We start from the raw sequence: 18,271 nt of genomic DNA, 5'->3' as shown, positions 1-18,271 counted from the left end.
CGAAAGTCACGAAAATGAATATTGCAAATTTGCAATGTAATGAGATCATATTATCTATAACATTATCCTCCGCCACAAAATGAATATATCATAAATAGAATCTTACCTCAAAATTATTCGAATTTGCTGATTATTGCCTGTCCTCATTTTACTAAATAAACCTAATTCAGTGCGGTTAACTTAACCTAACCGAACTTCGAACTGCACGAATGCACTGCACTAACCACGTGTACCAGCCACGAATTCCAATTCTTAAAGCACGAAGTCCACAAATAAGTCGGTATAAGACGTTCACAGATATTTTGTCAGTATTTGCCGATGTTCACTATAGATTATACTGCACAGTTAATGTTTAATGATATAGAAATTGTAAGCTATTATTGTAACATTGGTGATGTACAACGCGAACTCATTTACTGGGAGTCACGTGCGTACGTGCTCACCTTGCGAAGACCGAAACCTTACTGAACAGGTGCGTTTAGTAGTCGAGGACAAGTATTGTATTTGTAAGGTTTGTATTTTGTCTAGCGATTAAGGATGATGTCAGCTTTATGTATCAACAGAATATTCGGTTATAAGCAGTTCAGGTTGAAAATGGCACATTTCTTAACAGTTGTTACTGCACTTTTAAACTTGTTAAAAATGTTCAAAATATTTGAGTTACTAACAGTTTCAAAAAATATTTTGAACAGTTGAGTTACTACATCTTTTTACACTAAATCCACCGGCGTATGTACACTTCGTTTGAAATTAAAAATGAAGTTGAAAAATAAGTAAACGAGCGATTAAACATAAAATTGTGCACATATGATATTAATTCGACATCGCGATGGAAATCAACGTAGATTTCGCGAGAAATAAATAATTGTGTTATTTATAATTCGATACTTGTAGAGCGGTCATATAACCGTTTTAGTAGTTTTAGTGTTAAATATAGTATTAAATATAGTGTTATATTTAAATACAGTTAAATACAGTGTTATGTTATATCTAGTGTTACAGTTAATTAAATTTAGTTAAATTTAGTTGAATTTACTTATATTTAGTTAAATTCAGTTCAATTTAATTTAATTTAGTTAAATGTAGTTAAACATACTGTGAAATTAAATCTACAGTTAAATTTAGTTAAATTTAGTCAAATTTAGTTACATTTAGTTATATTTAGTCAAATTTAGTTAATATAGTTATACTTAGTCAAATTTACTCAAATTTAATTAAATTTAGTTCAATGCAGTGAAATGTAGTAAAATTCAATTAAATTTAATTATAAGAATAAATAAAAAAATTATCACAACGTGTTAAAAATCAACAAAAAACGTACAAAAAAAATACATTTCAAAATTTTCAGTTTTCAATAATCCTTCATTTAAACAAAGCTATATGTATGTATTGCAGTAGTGAATTAAAAAGAATGCAGCTGTCTTGTGAACTGAAAATAGGATGCATTGAAATGTTAAAAAAATCAACAATTTAAATTTAAATGTTTGACGTTTTATATCCACATATATGTATCTATGTAAAAATTTTACATATATCACGAGTTGTCGATTTGTTTTTTCATAGCAGGTATAGCGTAGTGTACTTTGTTTCATAAAACTGTATATTTTTGCTCCTGTTATCGCAGGTAACAACAGTAGGAAGATTGCATAAATGCATTAAAATTAAAACGAATAACAATGAAATCATAAAATTGAAATTTTAAGCTTTCACACACTTTTTCACGCAATCGACATTTGCAAATTTTGTTTTCCTTTTTTGGGATATCTTTGATGTCACGGTGTTTGTTATTTATGGAACTGTCGTGTTACAGAAATAAAAGGCAGTGAATTTGGAAATGTGAGAATTACGAAATTTGGAAATTTGAGAAATTTAGAAATTTAGAAAATGCAGAATTATGGAATTTTAAAATTTAGAAATTTGAAGATTTCCAATTTAGAAAAGGAATTTAGGAATCTAGGAATTTAGGAATTTAGGAGTTTTGGAATTTGAGAATTTAGGAATTCAGGAATTCAGGAATTTAGGAATTTAGGAATTTAGGAATTTAGGAATTTGGGAATTTAGGAATTTAGGAATTTAGGAATTTAGGAATTTAGGAATTTAGGAATTTGGGAATTTAGGAATTTGGGAATTTAGGAATTTAGGAATTTGGGAATTCAGGAATTTAGGAATTTAGGAATTTAGGAATTTAGGAATTTAAGAATTTAGGAATTTAGGAATTTAGGAATTTGGGAATTTAGGAATTTGGGAATTCAGGAATTTAGGAGTTTGGGAATTTGGGAATTTGGGAATTTAGGTATTTAGGAATTCAGGAATTCAGGAATTTAGGAATTTAGGAATTTAGGAATTTAGGAATTTGGGAATTTAGGAATTTGAGAATTTGAGAATTTAGGATTTCAGGAATTTAGGAATTTAAGAATGTAGGAATTTTGGAATTTAGGAATTCAGGAATTCAGGAATTTAGGAATTTAGGAATTTTAGAGTTTGGAAATTTTTTAATTTGTGGGTTTTGTGATTTGAACTTTTTGAGAATATGGAAATTTGAAAATTTGGTAATTTCTAAAATTGAGTAACGCAAAATTTGGAGAATTCTGGAAATTTACAAATTTACAAATTTGAATTTAAAAATTTACGAATCAAATAAAAAATTTGAAATTGAAAATTTCTCCAGAAAAATTCCTTCTAGTTTTTCCAACACGCAAAACCAATTTTTTAAATTCGTTTCACAAAAACACTAAATAAATTTTCTTTATACCCGTATGTTTCTGGCGAAACTTTCACTCTGAAAACGATACGTTTCCGTTGGGTCATGTCACATTTTTACAGCAGTCGCGAAAGAACATTCGTTGCGACAGGCAGAAGGTAAAGAGAAGCAAGGACGAAGTCTGAAAGTTACGAACTTCGCGATCCTTATAAACGCATTATCCATGAAAACTCACCGTAAAGTCGAATGTTGCCTTCTGCATCGCCGATCGAGTTCTTTGAGATGCACTTGTAACCACCGAGATCTTGTTTCTGGAGATTCATGATCACCAAACGCATTTGGACGCTGTATACTGATGTTTTCACCTCTGACATCGAATACTTGCTGTTGCTGATTATCATTTCACCTGCAAATATAAATATTTTTGGGATTATTTAAAATTCCAGTGAATGTCAACTTTTCTTAATCAAAATACACAGTATTTTGGAAAAGCACTTTCCTTAGTCGGGCAAGTAACGGAACTTTTTAAAGTTGAGCAAAACTACTAGTTCCATCTGTTAAAACATGTTATCTGAAAAGTATACCTGCCCTACAAAACATAACGATCATTATTGGAATCGAGCAACGAATTGTAAACCTATAACGTTTAATGCGACAGAACCTTTCGTCACCGTGTCACAAAATCACAGGCAAGCGCAACAAATTGCTCGCGTTGAATATTGCGAGGATCTTATCAAAACAGCCAGACGAAACTGTACATTCCTGGAATCAATTGTAACTAATGATGAGACTTGGTGCTTCAAGTATGAACCTCGAACAAAGCGCCAAAGTGCTACGTGGAAATCCAGGCTCTCCAAAATCAAAAAAATTGCGATTTCAGAAGTCCCGAGAGAAGACAATGTTAATTTGCTTTTACGATTCTAAAGGAATTATACTTCGGGAATTCGTTCCACAGGGACAAAATGTTAATGGCGAAAATTATCTGAGTGTTATGGAACATTTGTTGAAGAGGATCGTTCGTATGAGGCCCGAATATCGAGTGCCGGGAAGTTGGTTTCTGTTGCATGATAACGCACCATGTGAACTGTCGCTGTTCGTGAATGTTTGGCGAATAAACAAGTCTGCTCTAACATCCTCCAAATTTGCCTGACTTATCTCCATGTGATTACTTCCTCTTTGCAAAAGTGGAATTAGATTTAAAAGGAACGTTTTATGACAGTGTTAGACAAGTCCAAGCAGCTGTGACAAGGTTTGAAGCGATTCCGCAGTTAAACTGCGGAGTAGTTAAACTATTCTTAAACCAATCACTTGTTAGAGCGTTTTATCTCTACAAGTTCCTACACTTAATTTCTATAAATTACGTACAGTTCATAGATACTTCTGTTTTGGAGAATGCACTTGAAGATGAAAGTAACATGTGGACGAAAAGATCCATAATAACTATACGAAGAGATGTATTATATATGTCATAACTGTAACTGGAATCGACAAATAATACATACAAAGAAACACTCGTTCTATTTTTCATTATTCAATAAATCTAAGTAACTTGTAATCGAACAATGTGTAACATATAGTCATTTTATTAGCCTCCGTTTTTTAACTACCTTTTATGACTCTGTATCTCGCAAGAGCGTGCTAAAAGCAATGCAAGATTCTTTAATCCATAATACCGGCTCATAGAACCCTTTTGAATTATTGCAACTTTGTAGAGCTGACTTATGCAAGGAAAGTGCTTTTAGTATATTGCTATGCGGTTTTTACTCTGTAAAGTGTATAATGTACTCTGCTAAATTTTCCTCGTTCTGCCTGTTCAATTTTCAGGAATTTTGAAAGTGCAAGGTTTAATTGGGCAGAATTTGCAGGTACTTTTGTCAAGAAGTTAAGTGAAATAAAAATTTGCAAAGGATGATTTTATTAACCAGTAAGGACTTTTATTTAGGTATGCAAATTTTATTTTATAATACTGACGTAGTGTATGAAACGCTTACATTTCTTATATTGAATTTGTGTAATATTTACAGAAGAGTAAGACTGGTAGTCAAAGTCAGACAAAATAAGTTTTAAGATAAATTTTATGATTTTAACTTTAAAGGAGTTTGGATTTATTGTTACATACAAAATAATAATACTGAATTTACTGACATATAATTACACATACATATGTATGTACAATGTTTCATTAAATGAGTCCACATAAATATAATTTAAAAAAAATAATGCATTTGCACTTTGTATGTGCATCATACTTGAAAAATAGTTGAAAACACAGTAATATAGAATTTCTTATACACATAAAAAATAACACAGATTTTGTATTTTTATTTCTAACTGTTTCATTCTTCTAATTATTTTCTATATCTGACTGCTTCATACTTCTAATGTTTTTTTGACTCTATCAAATATATAACTTGACTCAATTATTACGAACTTGAAATTGAAGCTAACAAAATTAAAAAGTGGTTTTTTTCTCGAACACTACAAAATTTTATGATAACACATTGATACATCAAAATGCGTCACGTTTTACATTCGTTTAGCTCAGTTATTTGCATCAATTTCATGCAAATTATCTGACGGAATTCACTCGACTCAAACTTTGTGATTTCTGCCAACTTCAAATTCTACACGTAACGATCAACTTGTGCAAAATCGCTGGCACAAGTCCGTTTGTGCAAATTGCATGAGCGTTCTAAACCCAGCTTAACATTCTGAGATGATCCGAGTTCGAGTAACTGCGATATAAATATCCTGGTGTTAAAACCAGTTCTGATCAACAATCGAGTTTTGATAATTGTCTTGATAATTTTATTTGATAATTTTATTTTGATTTTTTAAACTAACCAAAGTGTAATGGCAAAGTTGGCCTTTTAATTTAATTTAAAACATAACTATAATTTAACACAAAAACATAGATATAATTTTATATGAGATCATAGATATAATTTTTCCATTTACAAATGTAAATTATTTTATCCGAAAGTAGAAATTTTACTCGTCGGAGTAAATTTAATTACAACTTTACACTGTCCAAATATAAAAGAAGTTGCAATTATCTTAAATGCTTCATTCCTTTAAAAACAAGAAATTATCTTAAATTTATCAAGAAATTGTTTCCAATTAAGTTTCAACCTTCCATGAAAATTAAATAAACAGAACGACAAAAATTGTACACTTTGCAAATTGGGATAAAATTTGTATACTTGTCGATACGTCTACCGAAATAATTTCAGTGAAAGAAAAAGAATCTGTCGATTTAACCTTTACAGTGGCACGCTTCGATATTTCGTATCGAAAAAATGTACGCTGATTTTTTTTCTGGTACGAGTCCCAATAAAATAAACTAACGCTGCAACAGTTAATTGAATCTTACCTGATTCGCGTGTCCAATAATTAATGGCCTTTGGGGATGCTTCCACGAGGCAAACCAGCGTAACGTTGGTTCCAGTTGGTGCACCGACTAGCTGGTTCGGTACTTGAACCATCGGGTGAACTGCAATTTATCGTGACGTCATTAATCAATGGCCAAACATAAAGTATACGTATATGTAATAATTATCGAACGTGCCGTGATTTGTCACTGGCACCGATAGGGATCAATGAAACGTAACACGCTGACACGTTCGGTTAAAGCAAATTCAATTGGGCGAAACTGCGTCTCTGATCCCGTGGAGACAGCGCTCCAGAAATTTCAGCGAAAACTTCTCCTTGAATAATGAATTAATCAAAATTGGACGATTCGAGTGATATTGATCGAATAGTTAAAACAGAATTCCGGAGGAAAATCGTTATTTGTATTTTTGAAGTTCTGAGCTTATCAGATGCTATAAAAAGCAACAATTTCGCGAGATCGAAAAGTATTGAGTGGAAATCCGAGAAAGTTTCCGCTTAATGGCTTTTCATTTGTAAAATCGAATCAATATTTTGCAGCTGCTTCGAGATTGAACTTTGAAATTATATTAGAACTTAACTTTCTTTATTGATTGTTCTATTTTTTGCGTTTGTGAGGCTAAGTAAAGGATGGTTCAGAGTAATAGGGAAGAGGGTGGTTGTGAAGCTTTCACGCCGATTGCGTGAACATTTTTGGTTGAAGTGTTAGATTTAATAGTATAAATGGGATATGTTTAGCACATTTGGTTTCGAATTTGAATCATTTTAATCAATGCGAAGATAGAAGGTGAGAAATAGGAAAACATTTATTATTAACTGTAAACTATCCTTTTCTCTGGGTTAAAATGTTACGACATTTAATACTACAAATATCCTATATACATTTTCAGTTCCAAATTTAAAGCACTTTGGTTTAATCCGTCTGATATAAAATAAGAAATAGTAAAACTTTTATTATCAATTATAAACTATCTTTCTGTCTGGGTCAAAACGTTATGGCATTTAGTATTACAGATTGGATCTCATCAATAGTCCACTTTGGTTTAATCAATGCGAAGATATAAGCTCACAAATAGTAAAATGTAGACTTGTTAGCAACAATAAATTATGCTTCTCTCTGGGTCAAAATTTTGTAAAATTTAATACTATGGATGTCTTATGTGTAGCATTTTTAATTTTAAACTTGAAACACTTTGATCTATTTCATTTAGAGATATAAATTCCCTAATAGGATAACATATACGCATCTATAAACTGTTTCACCCTTCCCAATTAAAATGTTCCGTTTAATAGTATAAACAACCCATATATATAGTATTTTCGAATCTGGATTTGGAGCACTTTGATCTGTTCTATTTGGAGATATAACAAATATGACGACATATTTGTATATGTTCATCAGCTCATGAATTACAATATTCCAATTTTGCCTCATTTCATACTTTAACAAATTTGATTCGTTCACAGTTCAAATGTGATAAATCTTATTCGAATACTCCCAAATGATTCGAGTGAATGTTGAATGATTCGATGACTGTCAATAACCAAGAAATGAAAATCATGCGGTATTTAATATCACGCATAAGATTAGATTTATGTGTAGATTGTATAAAATACAGAATAGGATGAAACGATATTATTGAAGTTATTGAATTGTTGACTGTAGGTGTTTACGACGGTTAAATATATATGTACATGATAGAGTATAAGATAAAAATAAAAAAGTAAAGGAAATGAAATCGTAATAAAATCGGCGTTCCATCTTTCGGTAACACAAGTACAGAAATTATTATCACTTTTAAATCGCGATCAAAATTCTATGCATTTTCTTCTTGGTATAAACCATTGAAAACAAACGAATACAATTTTTCACAATATCCTAGTGTACCGTAGGCAGCCCAAGAGTTGTCGCGTAGGCTGACTCAAGTGTTTGGAAGATATACGGGCCTAACTGATCAGAATAGAAAAATGGACACTTAGACCCACATATATTTTCGGCAGTAGTACCTACTATTAGCTTAAACGGTCCATACGCCAATTAGGCCAAAAACGACAGTCAACAAACGTCTCGTGACTGAGCGAGATAATGCAAATTGCGAGATGCAGTTATTGTCATTATTCTTATTTGCCGATATGTCAAGTTGAAAGTGTTCACGGTGGGATAGTACCGTCCGAGTGACTTCTTTTGCTCTGGGTTAACCTCCAACGCGCCAATTTCTAGGTTAGCTACGCGAGAAGCGTCTAATTTATTGTTAAATTAATATTTGTGAATGATGGTCATCCACGATTAAATTTACTTTCGAATGGAATTTCGTTTCTGATATCACCATTGTCAATACTTTCATTCACATAATTACGATTACGATGAAATGTGCAAGTGAATGAAGTGTATATTTGCGTAAGACGAAACAATCGATGCAAGAGTGTACTGTAAAATATTTTACTACATTATTTAACTATTAACGATTCTGCGAGGATGTAAACACTTCTGTTCACGAACCGTTTAGTTCTTCGCCTCACTGAATCGAAAGATTCGCATGGAGATCATATTGCGATCCCACCCTGAAGTGTATGCCGTGTGAAAATACCATTAAAGTGGCGAGAGAAAGATACGTCTCTGAATACCTACCGAATTTAATAGAATAAGTGAATCGAGAAAACGTGGGTGAACGAACTTGGACAAAATGAAATTCAAATTACCTAATACAGTGATGAATCATGTGAGAAAACAAATAAATCTTTGCTTATTTGAACACTTGAAAAACGCCAAATTTAAAAATTTGGTAATGTAATAATATAAAAAATTTCTCATTTTCAACTTTCCACATTGAGAAGTATACATTGATTCGTGACTATTCATCACGAATCAAACAAACCATATCAGATTACATACCCGTCAATTTTCATCCCTGTTATATTTCTTGTTAATTTCGATCAAACTTTAATATACTGAGAATTTGAATAAGAATACAGAAGTGTTCTAAAGTTTCATTGGTTTGTAATTTTGAAAATTTGGCCAACCTACGCGCCAATTCCTACCATGTAGTTCACATCAGATCGAAATCTCGTTTTTACTCTGGAAAATACTATTAGATCAGATTTATTCCCAATTGTACTCGATTCAGTCACGATCCCAGCAAGGGATTTACGACGAAGCAGTAAAAATAACGAAGATCGCGAGACAATGTATTGTATCCTCGCAATCGCCTTACAATGGTATTTCATGGCGTTCGTTCCTTTGTAGAACCCATTAGACGCAACCAAGGCCACGAAAGTTACGATAATGAAATGCTGACATGCCTGACAGACTGTCATTTTAGAAGGAACGGAAGGTAATTCGCGATGTACCCGGTCTTTCGTTTCGAATATCGTAAGCAGCTTTCTCTGAGCAGCTTAGGTTTTAGCAGCCACCGTCGTCGCCGGCCACTGCTTTTGACCGAGGTTGCGTCTGTCCGTGCATTTCCGAGGAAGAACCAGCACAAAGAGCTTACCCTGTTTCAGACGACATGCTTTATCTATGTATATTTTAAAGATAAGTCGCTAAAAGTGGTCCAGACGGGATTTTTGTCTCCGTTTCGAAGAACGGTCCTGTATTATACCTTTCCGAGCGCTGTTCGAAGATTGGGATCGTTAACTCTTGCCGGGGGATACACTTGACTCTTTTTAATACGATTTCCCAGTTTTATCGTCGTGTTTTCGATAAATTCTGTCAGGGACAGAATTCGGTTGGTTCCTGATTAGTTACTGAGTGTTGAATGTAATTTTGGATAAAGTTCCTCGGATGAAGTTGAAAATTTTTGAATTACTAAATTTTTGAAAGTTTGAATTTTTCATTTTTTATGTTCAAACACATGAATGTAGGAATGTAGGATGTTGCTAATTTATGATTTTATAAGTGTGAGATTACACATGTGGACATATGGGAATTTTTTATTGTATATGGCAATACATGATATATAGCAATTTTGAAGTTTGAGAATTTATGGATCACAAATTTGGTTTGGGACAATTTGGAATTTTTGATATATGGTTTAGAAAGCCTGTGAATTTGAAAATTTAGATAGTTGGGATCTTAAGAATTTGTAATTGTGAAAATTTGATTTGAGAATTTTTTAAATTGCAGACTTGGGAATTTTAGAATTTGGAGATATGAAAATTTGGAATGTAGGAATTCGAGAATTTGGGAACTTGAGAAATTAGAAATTTCAAAATATAGGAATTTGAGAATTTGGGAACTTGAGGAATTAGAAATTTCAAAATATAGGAATTTGAGAATTTGAGAACTTGAGAACTTGAGAACTTGAGAAATTAGAAATTTCAAAATATAGGAATTTGTGGATTAGAGAATTTAGTATATAAGAATTTGGGAAATTGGGAAATTGGGAAATTGGGAGTTTGAGAATTTGGGAAATTGGGAAAGTGGGAAATTGAGAAATTGGGAAATTGGGAAATTGAGAAACTGGGAAATTGGGAAATTGGAAAATTGGAAAATTGAGGAATTGGGAAATTGAGAAATTGGGATATTAGGAAATTGGGAAATTGGGAAATTGGGAAATTAGGAATGTGGGAAATTGGGAGTTTGAGAAATTGGGAAATTGAGAAATTGGGATATTAGGAAATTGGGAAATTAGGATTGTGGGAAATTGGGAGTTTGAGAATTTGGGAACTTGAGAAATAAAAAATTTCAAAATATAGGAATTTGAGAAGTTGAAAATAGCATCAAAATGTCTTTGTTGCGATTGCTTTCTGTTCAATACATGTTCATTAAAAATGAACAGAATCGAACATCCGCTACTTATGCAGATATAATCCAAGTGCATTACATAATAATACCAGATAATTTTATTCCGAGAGAATGTACACAATTAATTGGAAAATCAACTTTATGAATTGCAAAATAACGCCTTCCAATTATCTCTCTGGAAGCCGGTCTGGATTAATTAACCAACTATTTAAATTTTAACCTCATTCTGTTGAATTATAGTTAAACGGAATAATTAATTAACGAGGTTGCTTAAAACTTGATTGCAAATTTAAGTGATATTAGTTAATTAGTTATTACTAGACTTTATGCATTTATTATATACCTATCGAAATCTGCAAAGTATAAATAGATCAGGCAATTTTTAAATTTTAAAGTCTAAGTGGCTTATTTATATTCAGACAATAACTGATTTGTGTATTTGTACATAAATTTACACGTTCTTTTTTTAAAACTTGTCCTCTTAACGATACTGCAAATTTATTTAAAGTAATTAATTTGGAATTTTGGAATCTTGAAATCTTGGAATCTTGGAATTTTGGAATTTTGGGATTTTGGAATTTTTGGATTTTGGAATTTTGGGATTTTGGAATTTTGGGATTTTGGAATTTTTTGATTTTGGAATTTTGGGATCTTGGAATTTTGGGATCTTGGAATTTTGGGATCTTGAAATTTTGGGATCTTGGAATCTTGGAATCTTGGAATTTTGGGGTCTTGGAATTTTGGAATGTTGGGATCTTGGAATCTTGGAATCTTGGAATTTTTGAATTTTTGAATTTTTGAATGTTTGAATTTTGGAATTTTGGAATCTTGGAATTTTTAAATCATGAAATTTATTTTTAAGAATTTTAGGATTAGAGAAATTGGAGAGTTGGGCTTTTCGAAATTTGGAAATTTTGAGTTTGGTACAAATTACAGTTATTTTTTATTAAGCAACATCTTTTCATTTAATAAACTATTCTTATTTACCATTAATAACTCTGTTAGATTAAAAATATCTAAATATTTATTTTTATCCATGATTTCATTTGCAAAAGCGAACTCCCCAACTCCTTTCACCGGAACACCGCCCCAAACCATAACATTTCCATTTCCGTGCTTAATTGTTGGATTTAAATTTCTAAAATTAAGCTCTTGATTTCGCTTACGCCACGTTATTTTCAGTCCATTTGGTCCAAATAAATTAAACTTCCACCGGTTTGATGAAAAACATATATATCGAAGTTTGATATAGAACTCGTTGTGGTTAAACTGCTATTATATCGTGTTATCGATCGTTTTATAATATTCGACAATAAATAATAAGTTAAAGGTACAATTAAAAGTTTACATGATTTGCGTAACTGTTATCAAATAATTAGCAACGCGAACAATGACTCGGGAGGCAATTGTTTGAATGTTTTCAGATACAGAAATTGTCTTCTTTTAATTGCCACAATTTAACGAAACGCATTGTAAAGCGTATGTTCTTGAATTTTAATTATTCAATTTAATAAAAGTGATTTGCTTTCAGGCATTTAAATGAAGTGTAACAAAATTCGTTTAATAAATTGGTCTTTTATTTGATTAATAGCGTTACAGCTGACATTATGAATATAATTTTAATTGTAGCAGTTGAGATATTTATTTTTTATTAATTAAATGCAGTTGGATTATGGAATAGTTAAAACACTTTTCAGGAACAGTAACAAAACTTATTATATATTATATATACATATACATATATGTACATATGCACATACATATACACATATACATATAAACATATGCATATACACATATGCATATACACATATGCATATACACATATGCATATATAAATATACATATGCACATGTACATATACACATATGCATATGCACATATACACATGCACATATATGTACATATGTATACATATGCATATGCACATATACACATGCACATATATGTACATATGTATACATATGCATACATATGTATGCATGTATGTACATATACACATACATATACATATACACATATACATGTACATACATATACATATTACGTATTATACACATGTCCACACATGTTTACATATGTATTATATGCATGTTCAAGTTCCACCTAAACATTTTTTTTTTGTTCCATACTTGTTATAATTAAACATATTAAATGTCATTCAATATTTTATTTATATTATTTCAGCAACATGTGTACCACAAATCAAACGCTATAATAAAGTACCTCATTTAAATCAACCCATCTAAATGTCTTTAAAAATATTCATAATCAAAAAATGTCGATCGACCATTTTTCATAAAAACGATGTTACTTTCATTCATTTGGAAATCTACATTCAATACATTACACGATTCATGCTCAAAAGTGGTACCGATGCGATCAAACTCTGAAAACGGCAGAAACATGACCAAGTTCGAAGGTTGACTACGAAATAGTGAAACTTGATTACGACTAAAATTGAGTTGCACTTTATAATTCCACGACGGTTATGCATATACTACCGAGGAGACTACTACAACCTTACAAACTAGACCTTAACTCCGAGTAACCCACGAGGATGCATAACATGAAACCAAACCTGCAGTTTGTCACACGCCCTTGGGATTTACAGGTTTCCAACGAAATAGACTGAAGAACGCCGGATTCCCTCGCGATGGGAAAACCAATTTTCTCGATTGCGTGTTTATGGGGTAGTTATACAATTTCAGACATGTAGCAACAACTGTTGAATACCTTGATAAGGAATTTGACACGTTGTGGTCCATTGGCATACGTACAAATGTTAATTTACGAGTTGGTGATTGACTCAAAGTAAACGAAGTTGTATTTCACTGTGAACGCTTGTAGCTCTTTTTGAGAAAATTAGATTTTTTGACAAAAAGTTGCATTTAGCACGGTTTGGCTTGTACGTTCGTACATAAGTGAGTGGTCAAGATGAGGTTTTATAGTATTCTGATATGTTCACATACGTGGTTCATAGAATAAGTACGTGTACATACTTCTATTATAGTTATATTGAATACCAAATTCCAAATCTTCAAGTTTCCAAATTTCTAGACCTCCAAATTTTTTAAGTTTCAGATTTTCGAATCTCCTCAACACCAAAGTCGAAATTCCAAAATTCCCAAATTCTAAAATTCCAAAATTCCAAAATTCCAAAATTCCAAAATTCCAAGATTCCAAGATTCCCAAATTCCAAAATTCCAAGATTCCAAGATTCCAAGATTCCAAAATTCCAAAATTCTAAGATTCCAAGATTCCAAGATTCCAAAAATCCACGATTCTAAGATTCCCAGATTCTAAGATTCCACGATTCCACGATTCCAAAATTCCAAGATTCCAAGATTCCAAAAATTTCAAGATTCCAAAATTCCAAGATTCTAAAATTCCAAAATTCAAAAATTCCAAGATTCCACAATTCCAACATTCAAAAATTCCAAGATTCTAAAATTCCAAGTTTCCAAGATTCCAAGATTCCAAGATTCCAAGATTCCAAGATTCCAAGATTCCAAGATTCCAAAATTCCAAGATTCTAAAATTCCAAGATTCCAAAATTTCAAAATTCTCAAGTGTCAAAATTTCGAAATCCCAAATCACGAGAACTTCTAAATTTGTAAATTCCCAAATCTCCAAATTATCAAACTTCTAAATTCTTAAATTTCCAAAGTACAGAATTCTCAAACTTCAAGCTCCCAACTTTGAGAACGACTTTCAAGAATCATTTATAACTTCTTCCAGTTAAACTAAATGGTAGCTTCTTTGTTAAAAACAATTTTTGTAGCTGGGGTCTTAAACGTCTCAGCGTACCAGGTATACTATGACGAAGTGCGGCCATTAAGGGCTAATAAAGCTAATGAACCTGACCTGTCTTAAATAAAACTAGTTTCCCAATAACTGTGTCGTACCACATGGCCCATACCAAAACACATGAACCCTATACCTACATATAGTACAGTACACATATACCTATACGAATAGTTACGATAAATGGAACAATCTAGTTATAAGTTCCTATTTCTATCAAGCAAGATTATTTTTAAAGAATTAGTGAGTCTCACTGCAATGGTTTATAAATTTTGTGTAAATTTAAAGTTACAGAAATTGTTTTGCTATTATCATTTGCTCAACTGAAGACATTTGTTCAACTTCTGTTAATTACACATAACTAATTCTGTTCCCTATTTATGAGAAATGAATAAGTAAATATTTTTTGTAATTGTTCTGTTTGTTATTTAACTGAGATTTAACATAAGGGCTTCTTATTAAACGTTTAGAGTGTCCTGACGCGAAGGCGCTTGATCACGTTCGCGCCAGCTAGTAGGTTCGAAGCCATCACTATCTTTGTGTTTTTCCTTAATAATTCAAAAACGAAGCTTCGAATCCCATTTTCGCAAAGGGCAATTTTATTCAGAATCACGTCAGCTACTCCCCATTTCAGGGACCTACACTAGTTATGAGATACCTATACTCTGTACAGATATACTAATACACCTGGGTATACTATACGTAGGTATATGTATACTAATATACCTATTATAGCATACAAATTAATTTCTTCAAATTTAAGCAATGACCACATAAACTCTTCAATAACACTTTCGACATAAAATACCTAATCCCCAATTACAACTAACAATAAGTAACTCTGCTGCATATAATGTTTGTTAGAATGTAATAATTTAAAAGCTTGACCAAATACGATAACATAAAAGTGGCACAAAATAGCACTCATGAGAAGTTAATTTGAATTTACAGCTTTGATAAAAACGATTGCATCGACCACAGACATTTCATCAATATTCGTAATACAAAATGGCCAGTTCTTTGTTGGACCAGACAATGGATTAACCAATTTTCAGGGTACTATTATCCATTACCGAATATCCAATTTCCACTCGTCAATACGACTAAAAGACGCAGAAATATTCCATTTGTTTTGTCATGCAGGATTTATGGTTTTGCGGTTTCCGCCAGTAATTTTAATATTAAAGTCAGTCTCTCTGTTAATAATAGATATTTCTATCATCGAAGAACATTTGCGAAAAGTGAGGCAGAAAATTGCATGACCGTTATAAATACTGCATCGACTCGCTGAACGGTATCACCAAACCAAATTATTTAATACATGGCCGAGGCAATTAAAACTTTTTCACTGTTCTCCACGGCCGGCGAGGCTCGTAAATCAATCTTTATATCTGGACATGTACACCGTTGGTAACAACGCGAATATTCATTTAGCAAGGCTCGATTGTGACCACGTCGTTCCGATCGGATGTTTAGATTAATGAGCTGAACGTAATCCAATTCTGTAATTGGCCGACCGAAATTCCGATGACATCCAAAAACGCGGATAAAGATGTACGCTCGGCAATAAACACGAGCTTGTATAATCGAATTGTCAGGAATAATGAATCTGTTCTTCCAGGAACAACTTTGGTAATTGAAACGCGTATGGTGTGCATTAACCTTTGAGCGGTGGTAACTGGGTCATTCGATATTCGTGGACGTACGTGGCAATGTTTGCAGATGCAACGTGTGGTAAAACTATGTGTGGTGATGCGTGGTCATATATTGCGTGACGATATAACGTGTAGGTACACTCTGCAATTTACGGACACTTTGTTCGAGATACTTTGTTCAGTTTAGCTTTGTACGGAGAGTATAGCATTTATGTACGAGGGTTGCCTTTTAAGTTTTTACAATCGAACAATAGAAAGATATGTTCCATATGGATTCCGCATAATTTGACCGCAGCGCAAAAAAAGGGTCGTGTTGATTGGTGTCAGGAAATGTTGAAAAAATTCGACCGAGGACGTTCAAAATCCGTATACAACATTGTTACAGGAGACGAAACTTGGATATATTCGTATGATCCTGATCATACAATTTTCATCACCTCAAAAAGCTGTTGAAGACTTTCAAAACCATGTTTATACGATATCAGCTTCAGAGTGGAAAAAATGTTTCCAAAATTGATTTGAGCGTATGCAAAAATGTATAGATCTTAAGGGCGAATATTTCGGAAAGCAATAAAACACTTTGTTTCGAACTTGTTCGTTTCTGTTTCACTTTTTGTAAAAACTTAAAAGGCAACCCTCGTATAAATTGTAACTACTGTTATCCTTTTTCAGGAACAACATATTGTGGTAGATTAATACTAAATAATAGCTTAAATTGTACATTACTAAAGTAATACTAAATGGTACCTTAATACTAAATAGGTACTTCAATAATAGAATTAAGTTTTATGTAGAAATTATACAGGATGTTTCACAACTAGTGTAGCTCGCGGAAACAGGTATAGGGGATATGATTTTTAATAACTTTTTCATTTGCAGAAATGGGGTTTAAAGATTCGTTTTTGAATTATTAGTAAAAAACTCCGACGAATCACTCGTGGGAATATAACACGTAGGGATTAATGAGGCGTTATAATGCAACGAGTGTAGGTTATCATGCATGTAACACAATGCGTAGGAGTATGTAACAAGCAGGGATATATAATGCATGGCAATATAACGCGTAGAGATATGTGACTCGTGAGGATATGTAGCAAATAGAGACATAACACGTGACGATAAAATGCGTAGAGATATGTGACTCGTGAGGATATGTAACAAATAGAGACATAACACGTGACGATAAAATGCGTAGAGATATGTGACTCGTGAGGATATGTAATAAACGGAGACATGTAACACTTGGCGATACAACGGGTAGAGATATGTGACTCGTGAGGATATGTAATAAGCGGAGACATGTAACACTTGGCGATACAACGCGTAGAAATATGTGACTCATGAGGATATGCAACAAGCAGAGACACATAATGCATGGCGGCACAAAACGTAGAAGTAATGCGTCGCGATACACAGTGTAGGGATTAGTGATACGTGGCAACACAACGTAGAGATATGTAATGCGTATGAATATGTAACAAGTCAAGACATATAACATGTGGTGATGCAATGCTGAGATATGTAACGTGGTGATACAACGCGCTGTATGTAACGTGAAGGGATACAGTATGTAGAGGTGTATTACGCGATGGTGACATAACGCTTGGAATTCTAGCGCGTAGGAATTTATCGAGTGGGGATATCAAAGACTTGAGAATCTAACGCGTAGGAATCTATCGAATGGGGATATAGAAGATTTGGGAATCTAACGCATGGTGACATAACGCATGGGATTTTAGCGCGTAGGAATTTATCGAGTGGAGATACCAAAGACTTGAGAATCTAACGCGTGGGAATCTAGCGCGTAGGAATCTATCAAATGGGGATATAGAAGATTTGGGAAACTAACGCATGGTGACATAACGCGTGGGATTCTAGCGCGTAGGAATTTATTGAGTCGGAATATCAAAGACTTGAAAATCTCGCGCACGGTGACATGACGCGTGGGATTCTAGCGCGTAGGAATCTACCGAG

At 32.8% G+C, this 18,271-nt stretch overlaps 1 protein-coding gene across 9 annotated transcripts in view; it reads right to left on the bottom strand.

Moving 5' to 3' along the window:
• The window catches only part of LOC100881812 (lachesin), a 491,556-nt gene that overhangs the window by 106,105 nt on the left and 367,180 nt on the right, over positions 1-18,271 (bottom strand). For all 9 annotated transcript variants that reach the window (XR_013040183.1, XM_076538479.1, XM_076538482.1 and 6 more), the window contains 2 exons: positions 6,075-6,194; positions 2,937-3,107 (listed from right to left, as the gene is read on the bottom strand). Coding sequence is in view for 8 of the 9 variants with exons in the window: in XM_076538479.1 (XP_076394594.1) it covers positions 2,937-3,107; positions 6,075-6,194 (291 nt within the window). In the remaining variant the exon portion in view is untranslated. The remainder of the gene's footprint in view (positions 1-2,936; positions 3,108-6,074; positions 6,195-18,271) is intronic.

This window comes from Megachile rotundata, chromosome 12 (assembly GCF_050947335.1).
Source record: "Megachile rotundata isolate GNS110a chromosome 12, iyMegRotu1, whole genome shotgun sequence".
In the NCBI taxonomy this organism is placed as follows: Eukaryota; Metazoa; Arthropoda; class Insecta; order Hymenoptera; family Megachilidae; genus Megachile; species Megachile rotundata.
Note: the sequence above shows the minus strand (reverse complement) of the source record. Positions and strands in the feature narration are given on the sequence as shown.